Source organism: Helicoverpa armigera, chromosome 5 (genome assembly GCF_030705265.1).
Source record: "Helicoverpa armigera isolate CAAS_96S chromosome 5, ASM3070526v1, whole genome shotgun sequence".
Taxonomy (NCBI): Eukaryota; Metazoa; Arthropoda; class Insecta; order Lepidoptera; family Noctuidae; genus Helicoverpa; species Helicoverpa armigera.
Genome location: NC_087124.1, coordinates 12,692,302 through 12,707,497, shown reverse-complemented (window position 1 = coordinate 12,707,497; position 15,196 = coordinate 12,692,302). Strand labels below are relative to the sequence as shown.

At 35.6% G+C, this 15,196-nt stretch overlaps 1 protein-coding gene across 4 annotated transcripts in view; it reads left to right on the top strand.

Moving 5' to 3' along the window:
• Nucleotides 1-15,196, top strand: part of LOC110374622 (protein vav) — a 34,555-nt gene that overhangs the window by 5,006 nt on the left and 14,353 nt on the right. For 2 of the 4 annotated variants that reach the window (XM_064034657.1, XM_064034658.1), the window contains one exon: nt 14,411-14,558. The exons of the other annotated variants lie outside the window; for them this stretch is intronic. In XM_064034657.1, the coding sequence (XP_063890727.1) occupies nt 14,411-14,558 (148 nt within the window). The remainder of the gene's footprint in view (nt 1-14,410; nt 14,559-15,196) is intronic. 4 annotated transcript variants of the gene reach the window in all.

Genomic DNA, 15,196 nt, shown 5'->3' with positions numbered 1-15,196 from the left:
CCATAGAATAGCGTTCTAGACTTTTTTCGGAGATTTTTGCATTAGCAATGTCTGGAATTCATGAACACTCTAAAACCTGTTTGAAACTTCAAAATAATCTACATGCTATGAAAAGTAGCATCAATAACACCCGTGCTAGATCTAGATACGGTTCATTGATCGATATTTCAGTATCAGTCCGAACGGCCGCTGCAGCTCAGCTTGTTCAATTAATCTGAAGTATCCTGTTACTACATTGCATAACTGTCGCCGTCATCACTGTTACTTATCTATTTTGAATGCTCATCAATGAATACGCCTTGCTGATCATTGTGCAACCAACAATTGCAAGCATAATTGACCAGCCATCTGTTGCACATAACTGCTGTTATCAACTTTATTTTATACACAATAAAGTCGGTAATACTACGGCAGAGTGAAGTGAGACAACTAGCTCTCTCCCCCGGAATTGCGCGCGTGTTAACGCTCGCATTCTTTGCTTTATTTCTTGAAGTTATCTTAATATAACATCGGTGTTTGTTTCCCATACATTTTGCAATGAACAATGTTGTACTATCGTGTCATCAGTTCTTAGAACTAACGTGGCTTACATAAAGTTTTGGCGTAAACAGACGAGGCATTATTCGGGAGTAGGGCAAGTGAGCTAAGAGGTCATAAGGTCTCATGAAATAGTAGCCGGCCTAAGTACCACAAATACAGCTCTATGAAATCGTTACGAGGTGACATCTAAGATAGCGGTACTCAGTTGTCTCGCCACTCGGTATTCGCTGTTAACCTTTCAACATGACCCTTCACATTTCCAGAGTTAGCAAATCCAATACAAAATCCCGCAAAAACCGTTCCCAACGGAAACCGCATTCAACAGTTCAATTAAACGATATTTGATTTGGATATCACACTCAATTATTTGCTTGCTCCAGTTATTAAATCAACAAGCTCGCTTAAAACAAATATGGATTACCCTATGTATCCGTAACCATGCATCCTCGTAATGCGATGAAAAGTTTTAATTTAATTAAACTCTAAAGCGTGGGAAGTCTAACTTTCTACTTTATCGCATTATTACGTGGAATCTGCACGAGTCCTTTTGCGGAATACGTAGTTTCGACACCTACACGTATTACGTGTTTATGCGATCCCACGTGACCTGGGGAACATAACGCGGTAATATAGGCTGAGTACCATGTCTGGTGGCCTCTGTTGCTCATTCAAATGTCTCACTAATGCATGGCTCGGTGTAATTCAGAGTCCCTCTAAATGGTGTTGAATATTTCGTGAGCTGTGTCTAGGGGGACACTTCTATCTGCCTTGGCAAATAACAAAAACGTGTTTGAAACCCCAGAGCTTCAAGTTGGTTGGTTAATTTAAGTAGCCAACCAAAAAACCAGCATACCAAAATAGTACGTCGATAAACCACAAATTACCAGGAGCCCAGAACATATAGAACGTAGTATCCAATTATTGTTGCGTAACTAACGACTTAACGAGTCATTATGTTAACATAATTGGAACGCCAGAGAGTTCGCACCTCTCATCCCAGCCGCCGTGCTGGACCAGGTAGACACCACGGGCGCCGGGTGTAGCGAGATGACTCCCGGCCACCGTAGGTGTGGGTCTGTGGGCGGTGAGTTCCGGTGGCTCATCGTCCCTCTGTCTACTTAGACGACAGACCCGTGTCGACGGCGCGCGTTGCTCCACGCGCTCCTCAAAGAGATGTCAGCAACCCCAGAGGGGCCCAGTTGGGCCAAGGCCTGCCGGGGCTGCGGGTTGTTCGAAAGAGTTGCCACGGCTCTGGTACATAAAAGGCCTACGACGGAACACGACATTTTTTAGTCAGTAAGAGTCTGACACTCCCTCACCGCTGCTAACCCACAGCGGGAGGGGTCATTTGATTATTTTTAACGTCGATAAAAAAAAAAAGATTTCGCCGACACTCTATGATTAATGATTTGTCAGTATACATCAATAAAAATAAATACGTACTTGAGAGTCTATCTTTTTAAAAGGTTATCTATGCACTATGTTGGTTTGGAAAGGTATTATTTCACATTCATAATGTTTTTACTTTGCTTGAGACGAAAATGAAATGAAATGAAATGAAATGAAATGAAATGAAATCGTTTATTTTGCAAGTTGGACATTACATCACTTTTACACGTCATTTTAAGAATGCTGAGGTCGGCATTTCCTAACTGACTGATCCCTGAGAAGAAACGCCGAAACAAACTCAAGGGTCATAGTCTCTTTTAAAGTCCAAACATGTTATAAATCAAGTAATATCATGTGTGAGTGTCACCATGTACGCGGTCTGGAATGGCCTTTTGAGGAAAGAGCCACATCAGGCTGGAGCTGACCAGTCCCAACAGACGGCACGCATGCATCAGTCGTCGTGTAGCTCAACCATATCTTAGGGAGCTCAACGACCTGTCACACGACGATACCAGATCTGCAGAACATTTGCGTAGGCCATTCAAAAATACTCAAACCCGCCAGACAGTATTTATGTTATAAGAATATATAATGTTGCTCGCATACACGATACTCACATTCACAATAATAATAAAAAAAATAATATAAAAAAAATACAATTATAATATATAAATGTCAATAAACAATGTCATTAATAAAATGTTATCTGATGATAATATATATTTAAATGTCAAAAGTAACAATACACAGGCATTTGAAAAGATATCACTCACTAAGCGAGCAGCTCATTCCCAAGCTTTTTTATCATTTAAATAATCAGATATTTTGTAATATCCTTTTTTCAAAAGTTTGGATTTTATATGATTTTTAAATTTCTTGATAGGCAAATCACGAACCGCTTTGGGAAGTTTATTGTAAAAGCGTATACATTGACCCATGAACGAGTTGCTTACTCTGTGGAGGCGAGTGGCATGTACAGCAAGATTATGTTTATTCCTAGTATTTATGCTATGAACATCAGACATTTGAACAAAGTCTGATATGTTTTTATGAACGTACATTAAATTTTCAAAAATGTATTGAGAGGCAACAGTCAGAATATTTATTTCTTTGAATTTCTCTCTGAGAGAAACTTTTGGACCCAGATTATAAATGGCTCGAACAGCTCTTTTCTGTAAAATAAATATAGTTTCAACATCCGCACAGTTTCCCCAAAGGAGGATCCCATACGTCATTGAACTATGAAAGTAGCTAAAATAAACTATTCTGGCTGTGTCCACATCGGTGATTAGACGGATCTTTTTAATAGCATAGGCGGCGGAACTAAGTTTTCCTGACAGTTTAACAATATGTGGGCCCCATTGGAGTTTGGAATCAACGGTCAAACCAAGAAATACCGTTGACTCAACAGGCTTCAACTCTACTCCATTTAGTTGTACATTAGTTTGTAACTGCCTTACGTTGGGCGTCGAGAATTTAATTAACTTCGTTTTAGACTCATTTAAAAGAAGATTATTGACATTAAACCAATGAACAACCTTAGAGAGTGCATTGTTAACTTCGTCAAAATTGTCGAGTTGGCGCTTGATTTTAAAAACGAGTGAAGTATCATCAGCAAACAACACAATCTTGTGATTATCCCTTATGTGATAAGGAAGGTCATTAATATAAATAAGGAACAAAAAAGGGCCTAGAATTGAACCCTGCGGAACCCCCATGGTGACCGTGGATCCAGAAGACCTCTTACCGTTGACATCTACCTTCTGAATTCTATTATGCAAATAAGAAGTCAGAAGGTCAAGAGCCTATTTTGATACCATAGTGGTGAAGTTTCCTGATGAGTATATCATGGTGCACGCAATCAAAAGCCTTGGACAAGTCGCAGAAAATACCGAGCGCATCCTGCGAATCCTCCCAGGCCTCGAATATATTTTTAAGCAATTCCACGCCCGCATCCGTAGTAGAACGACCCTTGGTAAATCCAAATTGTTTAGTGTGCAACAAATTGTTTCTATTAAAATGGCTCAACAATTGACGTAATATTAACTTCTCAAAAATTTTACTCAAAGTGGGTAAAATTGAAATTGGCCGAAAATTTGATGGATCGGTTGTACTACCAGATTTAAACAATGGAATTACTTTACTAAGTTTCATTAAGTCAGGAAAAACACCTGATGCAACACAAGAGTTAAACACAGTTGCTAAATAAGGTGAAATTATTTCAATTATCGATGAGATTATCTGAACTGACAATCCCCAAAGGTCAGCAGTCTTTTTTACATCGAGATCTTTATACGCTTGAATAATATCCTTAGAGCTAACAACTGAGAATTCAAAACCTTTGTCACATTCCGCAACACAATTTTTTAATATTGTAAAAGCCGAACTGGAAGACGACATAAGAGTTCTGGTTGTTAAAATAGGGATATTGGTGAAAAAATTTTCAAACTCAGATGCTACCCCCAAGTCCGACTTAACGTCTACATTGTTTATTTTTAAGTGGAAGTCTCGATTCCGTACAGTGGATCGGCCTATTTCTGAATTGATTATATTCCACGTAGTTTTTATTTTATTACCAGAAGCTTTTATTTTATGTTTTATGTGTATTGATTTAGCGGAGGTGCAGGCTCTTTTAAATATTTTTGAATAGTTTTTAACATACTGTTTAAATGTTTCATCTTGATTGAATGATCTTTCATAGTATAATTCAAATAACTTCTGTCTACTTTTGTAAATACCCGGCGTTGCCCAATCACTAAATGTTACCTGATCACAAACAGATATGGACTTAGTAGTAAAAACTTTTTTAAATTCACAATTAATTAAGTTGAATAAAAGGGTGTAAGCTTGATCAGGATTATCATGATAGGGCAATTCAGGCAGTTTTTCAATCAAGTTATTTTTAAAATGTTCCAACCGATGTTTGTTTACAGGAATAAAACTTACATTTTTTCTCTGAGCTCTGATAGTTTTCATGGGAAAGGTAACTAATTGACCAGAGTGATCAGAATCTAACACATTTAAAATATGTTTGTTTAAAGGTTTTAAGTTAGTAAAAATGTTATCTATACATGTAGCACTAGTGCTAGTTATTCTAGTCGGCTCGAGAAATGTACTGTACAAGTTGTATGATTGAAACAGAGTTATAAAATTATTAACAATAGCAGTATTTTCCAGTATATTAATATTAAAGTCTCCACAGACGACAACTGTTTTATTATTGTTAGAAATTTTGAATAATACATCTTCCAGATGCTTCTCAAAAATTGTATATGTTGCACATGGGGCCTGTATACACTCATTACAATGAACTGCTCAAGCTCAACGCATGATATCTCAATTACTCGCTCAACAGAAAGGTTCACAATATCCTTCCGTTCTTTGAATTTAATAGTATTGCGAAGAATTATTAGAGAACCACCACGTATTATATTTACTCTGCTGTACGAGCTGCCTACACAATGGTTCTTGAAGCTAAACATGAACTGATGCTCTTTAAGCCAATGCTCAGTTAAACATAAAATATCTATATTATTACAGTTCATGAACAACTCCAATTCCAATTCTTTAGCAATCAAACCTTGAATATTTTGATGGAATATATTCAGATTGTGTTTGTTTCTAGTATTTATACTCAAAGGGTTTGATGGATTAGAAGTAACAACATTATTTGTGGTATTTATATTTGAACATATAATTGCATTTATGTCACAATTCAAAATAATTGATTGACTGCTAGAGATTGGCTCTATTGTCTGGTGGTGGAGTTTAAATCACTTGGAACTAATTCCAAGTTCTGTGAAAAAAATAAACTAGACTGCTCAATAGGAGCAGTATCGTTAGCCAAGCAATTGGCTTTGTTCAAAATACAATAAAATAGCGATTTTGCTATTTGTCCTTTATAAAATTACAAATATAATAATTATCATTTGTCATAAAATAATTATTACTAATGAGTACATTAGAGTCAATAAAATTGAATTTTCATTATACAATGTCATAGTTTGCAATTTAAGATTGCATTTATGTCTATGGTTATTTTCTGTCTGCGACAAGCCCTTGCCATAGGGAAAAGCATATAAAACTATTTTATTTACATTTAATTGCGATAAACACTCAAAGTATTTAATTACTGTTTTAACAGTGGCATTTCCTCTTCTCCCAATTAGTACAACTAAAGTAGTAGTTGGACAGTAACTACTGCTTAATATTTTGTCTAATATTTGTTCATAAGTAGCTCCAGGCATGCAATAGTTTATTACCTGGTCACCTAAATATTGATGTAATTTGTGACACATGTTTTGTCCAATTTCATCACTAAACATTACTATTTTGTTACAATTATTATTTTCATTTTGTATTAATTTTATTGTTTTTTGTGTGTCGAAGGAAGTACTTTTTTTACAACCATCTAATTTAATACAATGAGAAGATTGATGAGAATCATCTAACCCTGAACAGCCTGGCAGATCTTGTTCACAACCTGGTGTTCGATTGTTGGTCAATGAATTAAACATTTTCTCATTTTCACTACACAGATCCACCAAGCCGTTCATTGCCAGTATGTACTCACCCATTTCTCTTTGTGAGGTTTGATATTTGCATGTAACTGCCATCAATGATTCTTGTAAATGGAGAATCCTTGACTGCAGATCCTGTATATCAACCTCATATTCTTTTCTACTATTGTTGAAATTTAATTGTAATTTTTTACAACTGTTAAAAATAATAATTGTACCAAGTAAAAAATACTTATTTAATATATCTGACCAGTCTGACAATAAATGTCCAATGTGACCGGTCATTTAATAGTAATTGACGGTCACCTATCGTATGTGACCGTCAGTTTACAACACTAGTAACGACTTAACGAGTCATTATGTTAACATAATTGAATACGTAGTGTATTTCGGTGTACGCACAGTGCCCGTAGGCCACATTATTTCCATACTTCCCACATGAAAGGTCACCAATCCAATTGAGCAAATTGTGAACGTGATCTAGTTACAAGTTTCCAATAACGCTCAAAATTGTGTTTACAGGCTTCGGAAACCTGAATGAAAATGTTTGTGTATCGTGATTTATTTTAAGTAATTTTTGTGTGGTTGTAGGTCATTCTTCCCACGTTAAAAGTATTAGGGATGAAAGAAGACTTTTGATAAGTTAAAGGTTCTCAGAAATCTGAAGCCTAATCTAGAAAGTGTTGCAGATCAATTATACCATGATTCAGTTCTGTTTATTATGCCACTTACCTAAGCAAACATCTACACAAATCAGTGATTATTGCTCCATCATAAAAGTTTCAGAGAGCAACTTCACGGGGATATAAAAGTCTCTCACGACTAGTTATCTAACTAGGTGCAACAGCAACTAACTGGGAAACTAAACTTATGAATCTGTCGTCAAGTTTATCCCACATTCATCCGCCGGTAACATAGGCCTGTGTTATCTGTGCCCGTTTGAAAAAGCCGGCGTTTTGTTCCAATATAATGTGCTATTTATACTACAGATTTCGCGTGGGCTGGTCCGCGTTTAGAATAGATTTTTATTAATTTAGCTCATTCAGGAAAATTATGATAAATAAAATGTGTAGGTCTTAATCTTTATTCAGATTTTAGTCAAAAGTTTATAGCAAGTTTAATTACAGATTAAAGTAATAAAAGCCACTAATCTTAACTACAAGTTTTAATACTTAACGTGTCTCACATATAAAACTGCTATAAACAGCTATTAGCAAATAAATTCTACATTTTATGAAGGTTTTACAAGTAATTGAGCATTCAAATCATTTAGCTGTCGCGTAATGAAATGCGATAGAAAGTTTAAAGTCGGCGAATAATACGAAGCGAATTGACAAACGTAACGGAAGCCATTCAAAATTTCAAAATAAAACCGTGCGCTGACGCAATGGGAATTCTTGCGATTTTGTCAATTGAGTGGTGAAGAGTAAAGACGCAAGTCGCTCGTTCGCGCGAACTCGATAACAAGAGATAAGGCTCGGTACTTCGCAGAAAGTTTTAGTCATGCTTTATCTGTCGTTCGACTTATCTAACCGTTATCCGTTTATGATGAGCAGGTTGTCATACGGTATGTTGCAGTTCTCATGGCGACCACACATGGACATGCATTCTAAACATAATAGCTTAGTAGCAACTAACTACACATTATACTCCTGGGACGCATTCCGCTCTTACATTTTCTTCTCTATTTATAGTGTCTAATTTCTTAAGACTGCCCACGCTTATTAACGCTCAATTTCTTTTGTACTACAACATACTTAGTTAAAGTATTTCTAATGGATCACTATATTTCAGTGTCCAACAAAAACTACGCATAGATATACATATTATGAAGCCGGTGTTTCCGTTAGACGGCCGGTTATAGCCGAACGGCTAATTATGTTCATTTCTCACTTATTAATATGCTGCGCTGACCGCCAAGTATTGGACGCCATGATTGGCACGCAAGCCAATACCAATGCGATTCTTTATTAATCGCTTCAGGGTAATGGTCCTTGAGATTGTGTGCAATTCTCGAGAAATAATTTGCTCGAGTACGTCCAGGAAAGAAACTCTTCAATTCGTAGTAAAATTGTTTACACGCTGTTGGGTTTGTTCGGTCTATCAATTTGTTTGACATCTTCAATAGTGATACTTTATTCAATAAAGCTATTGTAATACTTTCATGTGGTCTAGAGTCTAGACGGACCACACCAGATCAATCATAATATTTACTTGGTCTATCAATTTTCCCAATTATTTCGTGGTCCACTTCGAGACTCACTATGCCTGAATATAGACACTATAAAATATTTAGATACAACACTATCCAATCTAATCAATCATAAAACAAAATATCGCGCAGAAAAACACGCCCAGTTTCTTGAAAATTTTCCGTAAAAGTCTACACAGTATTCAGGTGCATTGTTTTTCTCGTCGTCGCTGCGGATGTAAGGAAAACAAAAGACGGCTGTCCGCCAACCAGGCGAGCTTCCTAAATAGTCGTGTTTACACGTCTACGTTACAAAGATAAACAGCCTTCTATCATAACTAGTTGCTTATATACACTCTTTTGCAAAAAAAACGGGCACCTATGCGAAATCTTAGTTTTAAGGACTTTTCGTGTATTTCAAAGGGATTTAATGATTGTAGTATGTTTCTAGCATCAAAAGAGTTAGCCGAGCATGCGTGAGAGTGTATTCTAAATTTGAATTTTGTACAATTGCTAAGAAATTGGTTAAACCTTGTTTTGGACTAATTGCTGGCAGAAAGTTCGTCGGTGTTTTGAAAAGCTTTTGAAGTGATTTTCAGGAAAATGATAATGCAGTTTTAATTAATGATTAATGTACTTTTTTGTAAGATCAAAACATTTTTTAAAAACTATGCGTATTTGATAAAATTTTCACCTGCTCCAAATGGTCTATACTGATGATTGATGGCAATGTTAAGAATTTCGGTATTTTAGTGTAAAGCGTTCTATTGTTTAGATATTGTACCCACGTGCTTTAAAATATCGCTTCTTCATAAATAAACACTATTTAGAAGAGTATCAGTACCTTTGGCTGCGACAAAACCAATTTAAAGTAAGCAGTGCCCATCACAACTCGTCTCCTATCCGACTTTGACATTTTTAAAAGTCTTGAAATTCTACAAAATACAGAAAATAGCGCATAGACTGTGAGCATGAGGTCTTAAGGTCTCGTAATCACTGATTTTTAAACAACCTCGTCTCTTGGGAAACTCCGTAGACCTCTGAAGATCTATGAGTCTGAGCGTTCAAATAGCGTGTTTTCATCCCACGGACATTTTATTAAATAAACTTGCCTACACCGAGATTTTCTGGCATCTGCAGCACTTTCCTGCTTAAATCATAACAATAATTGGCTATCTGCTCATTTCTTAAGAAACATACGTTTGGTCAATAATTTTGAATTCTTGACTCCCTTTCAGCTAAATCGTCGTTTAGTAACCCGATACCTATGGAGTTATCGAGAGCTTCAACGAGGCAATAATTTGACTTTTTAGATAGCTTTAACCCTTCTCATAATTTTTCATGTTTTTAATTTTAACATTTGTCCCAAAATTTGGTATTTTTTAAATGTCAAAGTCCGGTAGGAGTCGAGTTGTGATGGGCACTGCTTACTTTTAATTGGTTTTGTCGCAGCCAAAGGTACTGATACTCTTCTAAATAGTGTTTATTTATGAAAAAGCGATATTTTAAAGCACGTGGGTACAATATCTAAACAATAGAACGCTTTACACTAAAATACCGAAACTCTTAACATTGCCATCAATCATCAGTATAGACCATTTGGAGCAGGTGAAAATTTTATCAAATACGCATAGTTTTTAAAAAATGTTTTGATCTTACAAAAAAGTACATTAATCATTAATTAAAACTGCATTATCATTTTCCTGAAAATCACTTCAAAAGCTTTTCAAAACACCGACGAACTTTCTGCCAGCAATTAGTCCAAAACAAGGTTTAACCAATTTCTTAGCAATTGTACAAAATTCAAATTTAGAATACACTCTCACGCATGCTCGGCTAACTCTTTTGATGCTACCCAGGCAGCACACAAGTCAGATAACTGGCCAAGAATTTAACTCTATGCAGGGTTAAGCTTTATTATATATGAATATAAGCTGAGTGTATTACCAAATTATGTATTAAAGTTATTTCTTGCTATAATAATGCTATCAGCTGAATTAGTTTAGTAATTTGCGGATTTTATTTCTTCAAACTGAATAATCATCATAAAAAGACCTGCTACTCAAGAGTTCGTGTAATCTTTTGTATAACATTGGTATAAAATTCCATTATCAAGCATGATACTGGATAAGCTGTATTCTGTTTTCTTTTAGTTGTATTACACACTACACCATGACAGTTATTCAGCTGCTGTATAAAATAGGCGTTGTTTCTGTTATGAAGCATATAGTGACTTAACAGAAATAAAGATAGCTGTTGTAACTACTTTATGACGCTTTGAGTATGAAATTACCGTCATATGCAGCTAACTGTAGTTAAAGCAATATTAACAGATTTTGATGCAGAAGTTTGCTGCGTAATGAGAAGTACTTAGACATTTTTAAGCTAGAAGAGCTGTTCTGGAAAGTTAGTCAGCATTTAACCGGCTGACAGAGCTAATTGTTTTGTAGGGTTACTACGTGAAAATGCATCGCACGTTTGTAGTAGGTATATAGTACCTACTATGCTTATTTATTTGTATCGTACTATTATGAATTCTGTACTACAATGATTAGTTATAATTAAGTAAGTATGTAATTTTTCGTATCGTAATATTTTTTAACCGACTTCTAAAAGAATGAGGTTCTCAATTCATCGGAATCTTCTATAATTATCTGACTTTGATAAGAACTAAAAATAAAAAATAATATAGCTTTCCTATAATGTGGGTTTTTATTATTATATGACTGAATCCTAATTGTTTGATTTACAGTACGAATGTGTGTTATTATAGAACAGTTGTCGAAAAATGTTTAATGCAGTCCACTTCTAACCAGAGCACAACTTAATAAGTGGACACTTATGGTCTGTTATGCATACATTAGACGGTAAGCCACTGTGCAATCAGATTTTATTCAGAATGTGCGTCGCCATTATCGAACAACATAACCTAATTATAATGATGTGGAATTTTATACTCAATTACTCAAGTTTAATAACGAAATAAATATAATATTCTTAAAAAAGTTTTACATGGTTATTTTTGAACCCTTACATTGAAATAAACTAAAAAAATATTTTACACGTAAAAAACATAACTAGAAGAAATTTTGTTTATTTCTTCAAAACCCGGCTTATCAGGAAGCGCGTGAAAAATTTACACGAAATATATATATATATACACGGTAAAGTTGCATGCGCACCTACAATTTCTTTCATACGCCTAAATAAGGGTAAAATTTACGATAGGTAAAATATTATACTACGAATATGTATAACTCTGTTCGGATTTGTCAATATTTAATTTGATCAACTTCTTGCTAAAATATACCTGAAATAAGCTAAACGCTGTGTATGATCTGAATATCTGAGCTTTGAAGAACTCAGTCAATTATAATATGTTCATTCATCATTCACTCCTCATCTGGCTAAAAGAGCTGTAATACTTGTGTTAAAGAACAAAATCTTTTTATGTAGAAGATATTCAGCTTGTCGTACAATTATTCAAAAATTATTCATCTTTTACGTTGCTATTACACAGCTAATAGCACTATATTTTGTGCCCAAATTGCTTGAATAACGTCTGAGTAAGCGCCATATCAGCTATTTACAGTAGTTTTTTTCTGCAATTAGCTTCTATGACTGCTATTAAACAAAAATTACTCAAAAGGTTTGTGCTGGCTGGGTAGAAACATACTACAATCATTAAATCCCTTTGAAATACACGAAAAGTCCTTAAAACTAAGATTTCGCATAGGTGCCCGTTTTTTTTGCAAAAGAGTTTATATACGTGCCATCGTGTGGCGTACATAGAATACTCGGAACCAATAAATTATTATTGAAGCTATTGTTGTAAGGACAAATAGGGGGATTGTGAAAGGGGGTTTGGTGATACCAAGGAGATTGATAGCGTTTGAGGATAGGTGTCGACTGTAAAATGCCTTATTTGTTTTTTAATAGGAATTCATTAAAATTAAATGACCCATCCCGCGTGAGCGTGAGGCGTGTCAGACTCTTACACTGACTAAAACCCATCATGTTCCTTATGAATCTCTTTATGTAACAGGGCCGCGGTAACTCTTTTGTAAACAATCACCGAAATACATGCTTACTATAGTTACGCATCAATTTCGGATCTTCAGTTTCTTTAAATCAATAACGACGAATAACGACCATAATATTATTTACACATACTAGGAAATTGTTAATTTTGTATCTGTATCGTATGATATCGACAATTTCTAGGTAAAGCTTTATTCAGTCTGTAATGGATTTCTATTTCGAGAACTGCATTGAAATTGATCCCGTATTCCTATGACAGTTATTCTATGAATTTTCATTTTCAAACATAACTGTGAATTTAATATTATAAATTCGAAACATATTTGGAATATTTTACTTTCCCAAAGAGGTGTATGTAAGATTCTGATCCAATTTTTATTTTTGTTAAAAGTTTATAAGAATCGAGGATTGTTACCAAGCGTGATGATGACGTGAAAGGTGATCGCTGTCCAGCTTCCGACGTGTAGATATGCTTCGTACGGGCTAAATAGTTGACGTGTGTACTGATTTGTAATTGTACAGCATTTTTTCATACAAAATGGAACAGATTGTAAAACGCATTAAGACGATCGCACAGAGAAAGTTCCCGAAGACCTTTTACATCCCGTTCTTGCCCTTTTGTTTGCGTAGCTATAGTTTTAAGCGGATTAGTTTTTTGCACCTGAAAGCCGAATAAGCCCGTTATCAATTAACTGCACCTCTTCCATTTAACTAAAAGAGAACTAATGCTTGCTCTTTGATTGCCGCGAAAACCTTCGGATGAAAGGATGAACACATTTTAACGCTTACCTAGGCGAGCAAAGATACGTCTATTAAGATCGGCGCTCATATGAACTCATGTAGGCTTCTATCGTAATTTATATAAAAGCCCTTTGCCCCGTTGCATCAACATAAATATATTCTGTTAATTTAATGTTCTTACTACATATAATATTTTCTTAAACTTTTTCCTTACTAGTAATGTAATAATTATCAGTACACACGTGAACTATTTGTATTTAGGCGTGGTCAGTTCTATAGGTTCTGTGAATATTTTACCTTTATTTACTTAAGGATATGATAGCTGATTTAACTTTGCTTCTTGGGCAATAACGCACATATTCCTATGATTAAAAAAAAACAAGTAAACCTAAAGGAATTTCTTTCAAATGATGAAGCTCTAAAGTTCATAGATATAATTTCTCGAACAGGCTGTTTGAAACGCACCATCTCTGGAAGTGCCATTATCACTGGAAACCCATATTGTTATCATGGAACGATGTTAAACTATGCTAGCGTATCCTGTTATTTAAGTTATCTCCGTGTATTTCGGTAGCTAGTTTCTTTTGTCATCTAGTTGTTTAGCTGGTCCCATTGTATTTAGTTTAATGGAATTCACACGCTATTTATTTTAGTTATGACATAATAGTAGAATTTGGATTATGAAAATAAATAGAATGGCTTCTGAACTCACCATTCGTTTTCATAATTTGGGTTTTGAAATTCTGTTCATATTTTTTTTACTTTTAAATGGAAATACATGCTCGTTGATGCTTTCTGAGGACTTTAAAACATCAGCGTGCATCACATCACTAGATGAACCTTTTTGATTCGCTTTTGTTTCATTAGCTTTACCCCCACGGAGCCTTAACAAGCATTTATTTTGGCACGTCATTGACTGTAAGGCCTAAGCTAGTAATCCAAAAGCGAAGTAAGCTTATGCATGACGTAACGATGGTGGGTCGCGCAGCGGCGGCGCGAGCGCTCCGGCGGCTGACGTGGGTGAGTACGCGAGCTACTGCGCGCGCATCCACGACGAGGAGATCTACCACGACCTGTGCGCCGTCAAGAACAGTGTGCGCGACTTACCGCCTGTGCAGCCGCCCGCTTTCAACACAGTAGGGATCCCCCCCTTTTTTTTGGTTTTGGTTTTTTTTTTCTTGTTTGTCTGTCTGTTGGCTCGCTTTCGGTGGTGAGGAGTGGCAGTGCCTGCCTTTATCATTCTATTTATCAATACGAACTATTTTAAGCCATGGCATATTTTAGGTAGATAGTCAGGGATTGGTGAAACCCATAGTTGGTCACTAAATTGGCTCTCGTCTATTAGGGTATTTATTACACACAGTCAGTTAGTACTCTGTGCTGTCCTTCTTCAAAGGAATTTGTAATAGATTCTCAATTAATTGGACTGCACGGTTCTGAATGAACGTTATTAACAAGATGGTCATTGATACTGAATGACGTAGTAACATTTTATTGACAGATGTCTCCCTCCCTCTATTAGAGGAGCGACTCAAAGTAAACTAATACAAATATTTCCAAAGAAATTTCGTTGCAATTCAGTCGAAAACAAATCGTGTTGTTTTCACATTGACACTAAATAGATAGAACAGTTATAAATACAGCCGCGAAACCGGTAATCATCGTACAATATCTAGCAAAAAACCGTTCACGGATGACGGACGTATTAGATTCCGAGCAGACAAGTAAAAGTTTTGCAAATCGTTCCGTACGCCGATTGAATTATGCATGGTAT